The 7,695-nt window shown below is 40.1% G+C and overlaps 1 protein-coding gene across 1 annotated transcript; it reads right to left on the bottom strand.

Moving 5' to 3' along the window:
• Positions 1-452: 452 nt before the first annotated feature.
• LOC129823974 (Krueppel-like factor 6) lies at positions 453-7,116 on the bottom strand. Its single transcript, XM_055883164.1, has 4 exons — positions 6,733-7,116; positions 4,136-4,703; positions 3,000-3,123; positions 453-2,788 (listed from the first exon to the last, which is right to left on the bottom strand). Exons 1-4 carry the CDS (start codon positions 6,832-6,834, stop codon positions 2,737-2,739), a joined length of 846 nt encoding a protein of 281 aa, XP_055739139.1. The 5' UTR covers positions 6,835-7,116; the 3' UTR covers positions 453-2,736.
• Between the last annotated feature and the right edge of the window lie 579 nt (positions 7,117-7,695).

The following is a 7,695-nucleotide window of genomic DNA, read 5'->3' as shown; positions in this document are numbered from 1 at the left end:
ACATTAATTATTATGGCAGGTAGCCTAGTGGTTAAAGCGTTGGGCCAGTAACCAAAAGGTTGCTGGATCAAATTCCTGAGCTGACAAGGTAAAAATCTGTTGTTCTGCCCCTGAACAAAGCAGTTAACCCACTGTTTCCTGGTAGGCTGTCATTGTAAATAAGAATTTGTTCTTAACTGACTTGCCTAGTTAAATACTTAAAAAATAAATAATTACAGGTGGAGTTCATTCAGAAGTCTTATTTAAATTGTTCAGCAATCCACCTCGGTGGCTTTGAGAAGTAGCCTACGTAGCTGACTATACAGTGAGGTGGATCTGAACATGAAAGGAAACTGAAGGAGTATATTTGAAAATCTTTACCTTCATTGCACTCAAGTTACTGTAAGAGCTCATGTTTTATATCAGGTCACAGTATGATGATTCAAGAAGCAGGTAGAACAAAAACGCCAAAATATTTGATTTTTTTTTAATCATTACTCCAATAAAAAATACATTCATACAGAAATAACTATTTTACAAAACAATTTGAAAAAAAAAACCATGCCATTAATCAAACAAAAATAAACCTCAATTTTTTTCATCAATAAAGATACTTTAGTTAAAGATAGAGCTGACAATTTGCAGTTTTGATTTTGATTATAGAAAGCTGTTCATTGTGTAATTCCTCCAACAATCAGTTTCATTTCTCTTTACTGAATCATTCCCCGTTCAAGCTAGAAAATGTAAATCATTCTCCAACACTGTAGCAGACTATCAGAAGTGAACAATACATAATTTGTTTTCAGTTTGTTGAGCCATTAGTACTCCCTCAAGTTAAATGTGGCCTGGTCTTTGTTTTTTCAAAAACAAACTGCACAATTTAGATTTGTTTGGTCCCTTACCCTGCAAAATATAAGCTTCTTTGAAAAAAACAATTTTTAAATAACACATATTTTGCATGTTTTGATATCCATAATGTACATTTTAAAAGGAGACTTTCCAACAGTACTGTTGACCAGATCAACTGTACTGTACAATGGTATGGGGTTAAAACAAGTCCATACAGGTCAATAAGCATCCATTGTCAGTTTGAGAGCACTCATGTCAGGTAAGCGTTTAACAATTCAGACACTAAACATGCCATGGTCTGACCAGAATTGGCTATTTGCAATCAATCTTAATTTACCAAGGCCTTCGTGACCGAGCAGATCACGTCATGAGAACTCAACCCCCCAACCAACTAGGAGACTCTATAATTGACAGTAACTTACCTAATTTCCCATCCCACATTTCATTTTAAGTGCATGACATACCACATTATGCTACTACACAGTAGTAAACCATTTCAAATGTAATTGTTTCAAGTGCTTTACAATTGTGTCTCGGCTCAAGGATAATTTAAAACATTTTGATTTCGTCTCAATGGATAGATAGATACTGTATGTTTGTTGACAAATGATGCACAGAAATGTAAAATGTCAGTAAGTATAAAGCTGACTTTTATTCAAGTTCGGAGACTGACCTAGACAAGGGCAAAAGGTGTGGCCATATGAATCAGAGCCTTAATAAAGCTATTCAAATCATACACTACTGCATTTCAACCCCCATGAGTGATCTATTTATCTGGACAAGGCCACTTACATAAGGCATCATTAAGGTCAACAGTGCATTTACATATATAGAAAAGGAGAGCAAGAGAACAAAAATAAAGAAATACATTTTTAAATGGAATAGAAATAAACTATTCAATGATCAAGACAGTTGCCAAGCAATAGTGATATCTCCAGACATACAAAAGGAAACAAATTGCTGCTTCATGTTTCTGTACAATAATGTGATATCTATGGTGTAAAACAGATGTACAGCTGCTTGTTATTGGGATTTGCCATCATTATAACTCATCGAGTGACAAACAAAACCAAGATCATGCAACTTCTGGTATAATAAAGGTATTAATGTTGTGTACAACCATTAGATACAGAGCTTACACAATGGACAACAAATGAGCTTGGTAGCATTAACTTTGAGACACGCTACTTAATACATTGCACAATTTATATCTGCGCCAAACAATCCACTTCCCTCCTCCCCATCTCGTTTAAGAGTGTCCTACCACCTCCTCTCAGATGGGGGCGCTCTCTCTCAAACCTCAAACTGGCGGCCCGGACACACACTGCCAAACCCAGCCTAGATTCAACCAATGCCCCACACAACAGCACCTTTGCTTGCATTCATTCATTACCACAAAACGAGACAATAAACCCCCAGCACAACACAACATCCCCTCAACGCCATTCAGCTCACAACCACACGCTTAATAGTCATATCCACAAGCAGGCACTCAGTCACAGGCATTCTCACAAGCTCACAAGAAACAACACGTTTATTGGAGTAGTATCACTGCATGTGTCCCGGCCAGGAACTAACTCCACAAAGCATCAGACACCATACAAAGAAAAAACATTATTTCTTGTCCTCTGACATTTTCTTATTTCTCTCTAGTGGATCTCTTCATTTTCCGTCATCCTTGGTGGTTTCCGTGATTCTTTTTCCAGAATGTGTCGACCTTTCAGAGCTCTTTCCTCCGAGAGGTCTTGGAGGCACTAAGTATGGTGCAGAAATTGCCTGCATGCTTTTACTGGGGCATGCTCCCCTTGTTCCCCTTCCTCCCCTCTCAGGGCATTGCGCCTCCCCACAGACAGGTTAGGAGACCGTCAGGACCATCCCTCAACACTGCTCTACTCTGGGGCCCAGCTCTTAGATGTGTCTCTTCATGTGAAGCGCCAAATGGTCTGAACGAGAGAAACACCTGCAAGGAGAAAGAGAAAGCAAATTAGTCTCAGCATTTTTAGAATAGGTAAAAGACTAATATAACAGCAGTAATATTCAAGTCAATATTTCAGGTGCATGGATTTACCTTACCTGCCAAAACATTTAACAATTGTTAATGACATTTACAACATTTCTCAATAAAATATTTAAAACAAACAAAAGATAAATAAATCCCTAAACACTTCTACCTGTCACAGTGACTGCATTTAAACGGCTTTGCCCCAGTGTGCTTCCTGAAGTGTCTGGTTAGCTCATCACTCCGTGCAAAACGCCACTCACAGCCTTCCCATGAGCACCTGTAAGGCTTCTCACCTGCAAACAGAAAACAAATTATATTATTACTGTGTATCAAGACAGCATGAAGGACAGTGCTCCATTATTTTTCAAATCAGAAATAGACATAACATACTATAAGTTCTACATACTACTAGATAGAATACTACAACTTGGAAATATGAGCTGTGATGTACAGCTTAACAATAGTTGAATAAGCAAACGCCGGGCTTATAAAGTGGGCGGGTGAGAAGGGATAAATGTAGACGATTTCTAACGGTGAAATTCCATTAGCTCTGGTAACATAGTTTGCTTGGAATGTTGGAACCTTGCTCATGTGCAAGACAGCTGTAACCAGCAAGAGGTCAGAGGTTATGGGGGACAACTGCTCACATAACTCAGTAAGGAATAACTGTAAATGTAAAATTCCCACCACTCTAAATTTAAATGATTCAGTCATTTTCTTTTCCCATGGTGAAATGGGATCTGCTTTCAAGATCCAGTCCACATCTTCTATGGCTGGCTTGGCTATGCCCACAAAAGGTTGCTATGTCACCCCTCCCCCTTAGTTAACGTGAAGTCAATGCTGCTGTGGGAATTAGTTCACAGTTTAGGCCTTCTTCTAGTGAACTATTCCAAGAATGCAGAGACCAAATTCATGAGTAGAAATCAAAAACAAATACTCTCTTGTAAGCCTATGAATATGTACATTTTTTGATGAGGTTTAAATATAGTCCCTCCTGAAATTGAATAATCTTCTGAATGTTCTTTGTAAAGTAAAGAAGATTTGCAGATTCCGAATACCGATGACATAACCAGCTTGTCTGGATTTTCTTTTCCAAGGCCTCTCTGCTGTGACAACAGCATTAGTATGTGGGTAACAACACCCACCACCACTCTTGCTGGACTGGCCTACATTACCTGTATAATATTAGAATAGGGCCTGGTCGAATAGCTCAGAGATTCTGCTCTTTTATATCCATATAACCACTTGGATGGGAGGAGGTGTTGTTGGGTCATGCAATTTACCTGTACACAATCAACAATTTACCTGTATGTGTACGCTGGTGTGCTTTCAAGTGGGAACTTTTCGTGTAGACCTTACGGCATCCGTTGAAATGACACCTGTGGACCCGCCTCCTCCCATCTGGAGAATCCTCCCCGTTGGCTAAGCTTCCCCTCTCCGCCGTTCGTCCACCAATGCCCCCGGTCTGTATTTTCCCAGGTGAGTGCAACACGTTCTGTATACCACTCCACACCTGGGAGGATATGGAGGAGGCCACCTTGCTCACCTCAGGAGAAGATGGTGGAGTACTGATAACAGTCGAACTCAGGTCCTCTCCCTCTCCCATAATGTCACTCAGTGGGTTGGAGGTGAAGTCGAGGGTAGGGGAGAGGTCATCGGAGCCATCGGACGCCTCGCTGCTGGCGTCGGAGTTAAAGCTGTTGGCCTCCTGATTGTCTTCCTCCTTAATGTTAGTGAGGATCTTTGGGTCGGACTCGGCCTTGTCCCCACAGGCCAGGATCATCCAGAGGTCCTCCTGGCTCGTCTCAAACTTGATGTCTGTGGCCGAGACGTAGGGCTCGCTCTGGAGGTACCGCTCCAACTCCAGACATGTCTGATGGGATAAGAGAAAAATTAGGACAGCATGTAGGAAACAACACATTTACAAACACCGATGGAGGGGATAATGAGTAAACAACCCATATATACACACACACTGATGGAGGGGATAATGAGTAAACAACCTATATATACACACACACTGATGGAGGGGATAATGAGTAAACAACCCATATATACACCCACACTGATGGAGGGGATAATGAGGAAACAACCCATATATACACCCACACTGATGGAGGGGATAATGAGGAAACAACCCATATATACACCCACAGATGAAGGAGAGGATAATGAGGAAACAACCCATATATACACCCACACTGATGGAGGGGATAATGAGGAAACAACCCATATATACACCCACAGATGAAGGAGAGGATAATGAGTAAACAACCCATATATACACCCACAGATGGAGAGGATAATGAGTAAACAACCCATATATACACACACAGATGGAGGAGAATGAGTAAACCATGTAGGGAACACCCATATATACACCAACAAATGGAGGAGAGGATAATGAGTAAACCATGTAGGAAACAACCCATATATACACCCACAGATGGAGGATAATGAGTAAACAACCCATATAATACACCCACAGATGGAGGATAATGAGTAAACCATATAGGAAATAGGAATATAAACAACCTATGCAGTACATATATAGACAATGTACAATTCTGAAGGCAGTGGAGTGCATATAACGGGTGTCCTCATGGGTGTCCACTATGGCTGCTTCCCAAATGGCACCCTATTACCTTCATAGTCAAATACTTTTGACCAGGGCCCACAGGGTAGTGGTCAAAGTAGTGCACTATATAGGGAATAGGGTGCCTTTTGAGAAGCGGACTAGATCAGGAAATGTTAGTACACACATTTCCTTAGAAGAAATTACTCAGTTGGTGGCGGTGCTCTTTCCTCCAACATGGCTGTCATCATGCACAATTATATCATTTACATATGCTACAGGGGCCCCCTGTGTGTTAGGGAAGTGCTTGTAGATATTTTAAATGTATCAATTATTCAGCATAATGTGGATTTAATAAGGCATCCAGTGGCATTGCTAGAAATAACATGGCACACAAGGGGATGGAGGAGGTAGGCCTGGTTCAAGCAGGTCCATAAAAAGCTTTATTTATGAATACTGCAAGAGCTACATACATTTATGGGCTTCTTTTTATTCTAAAAAGGAAGTAAGGACTCTTCCGTAAAGCGTGACAACCTGAAAGTAACCACTAACTTCAATATATTAAAAAGTAACAATATTAATAATAAATTAAATTCAAACTATTTGGGTATAGAAAACATCAGTTAAAACCAATATACATTATAGAGTAAGTTGTTATGTAATAGATTTCTGGCAAACCTAAAAAAAACTTCGTATTCATTGCAAACATTTATTTTCAACAGGGCAGAATGGATCTCTGGCGAGCTATAAATGCCTCAGACCGCATGGAGAGTGAACGGCCCCAAACCCGCATATGGAAGAGAAACTACACCGTGTAACCAATTCACTTCAATCACTCAGCAAAAAAAGAAGACGTAGTTTCTCGAATATTATGTAATTCCTATGAAAACACATGTTGAGTGAGAGATGGTGGTAATTTTTAACAAAATCATTTGAAGACGCACATACTCGTCTCCGCTAATTCCATATACGAGCTCTCTCTCACACACACATTCTTTTCACGATGACGCATCAGTCGTCTCTAAAAGGGAATAAAAACAATGTTTCGTGGTTCACTCATTGGACTAGGCCATTAGCGTAACTAATATAAATTGCAACGTGCATGCTTGTGTTGTTACATATACGTGCATGGAATTTACTAAGGTGTCAAGAACGTGCTACAAGTCCAAATAGTAAAACTTTTTGTTGTTCTACATTCCTGACAGCTTGCCTCTCCACTGACAGCAACCTGCAGTTGCGCACAGGTTTACTGCGATGTGGAAAACATTTTTCATTCATTTTAGAGTGTTTCTCTGTCAAAAATAGGACTATTCACAAATATAAATACCTGCTGCCAGTACTCCTCGAGAGATGGTAAAGCTGAAAAGTATCCGGTGTCATGTACAATCTGGAGCTCCTGAAAAATGCTGCACATAGGAATAACATCCATTTCGCTCCTATATAGGTGCTGCTGCAATTACACCCAAAATTCAAGAGAGTTGGATTGTCTTCTTTTTTTTTTTTAAACGTGCGTCTTCGATGTATTAGCATATATAATTTTCTGTTGTAAAAAGGTTGAGAGAAGTAGGTCTGACCATATCGCCTTCCAGTGGTGATAGTGAAAGTGTTCTTCGGGGAACGCTCTTTCTTGCTTGCTCTAATAGCAAACAGTGAACTCCCTGAAAGTCCGTCGACACTCTGTAAACTTCCCTATTCAAAATCTTACAGCCAGCCTTCCGCACGTGATTAAATTACGCTTTCGTGATGCTGACCAATCGGTTAGCCAATGTGTAATACCCGCCCACCTTGACGATCTTCTGTGATATGGTTGGTGCGATGACTGAATACTCCTTCATTCCCATTGGACCATGTGGGCTCTATTTTTAGAGCAGTATATAAAGTTTTCACGCGTACTAAAGCGAAGAATCCACATCTGTCGGTATAGTATGATTTCACCTTACCTTCCAAGCGGCATTGTTGGTTAAAGCTGACTATTATGGCACAAGTTTTAAAATATAATAACTTGTATCGATATTTTAACAATTCTCAAGTATTGAGTAAAACTAATGCATATGTCACTGACTGAACTAACAGACGATCTATTTTAACACAGCTTGGAACACCAGCCTATGGGAAGGAATATAGGGGTGGCATCCAATCAACACCTTTCCGGAAAGAGACACTGTGGAAAACAGTAGCCAATGTAACAACTTTGCAAACATGAGTTTGTCACACCATTTAGATTAAAACATACATTTCAGTGATTGGACAGTGAGTATGTTTGATTAAATAGCAGCTCCAGTTGATGTTT

This window comes from Salvelinus fontinalis, chromosome 26 (genome assembly GCF_029448725.1).
Source record: "Salvelinus fontinalis isolate EN_2023a chromosome 26, ASM2944872v1, whole genome shotgun sequence".
NCBI classification, from domain to species: Eukaryota; Metazoa; Chordata; class Actinopteri; order Salmoniformes; family Salmonidae; genus Salvelinus; species Salvelinus fontinalis.
Note: the sequence above shows the minus strand (reverse complement) of the source record. Positions and strands in the feature narration are given on the sequence as shown.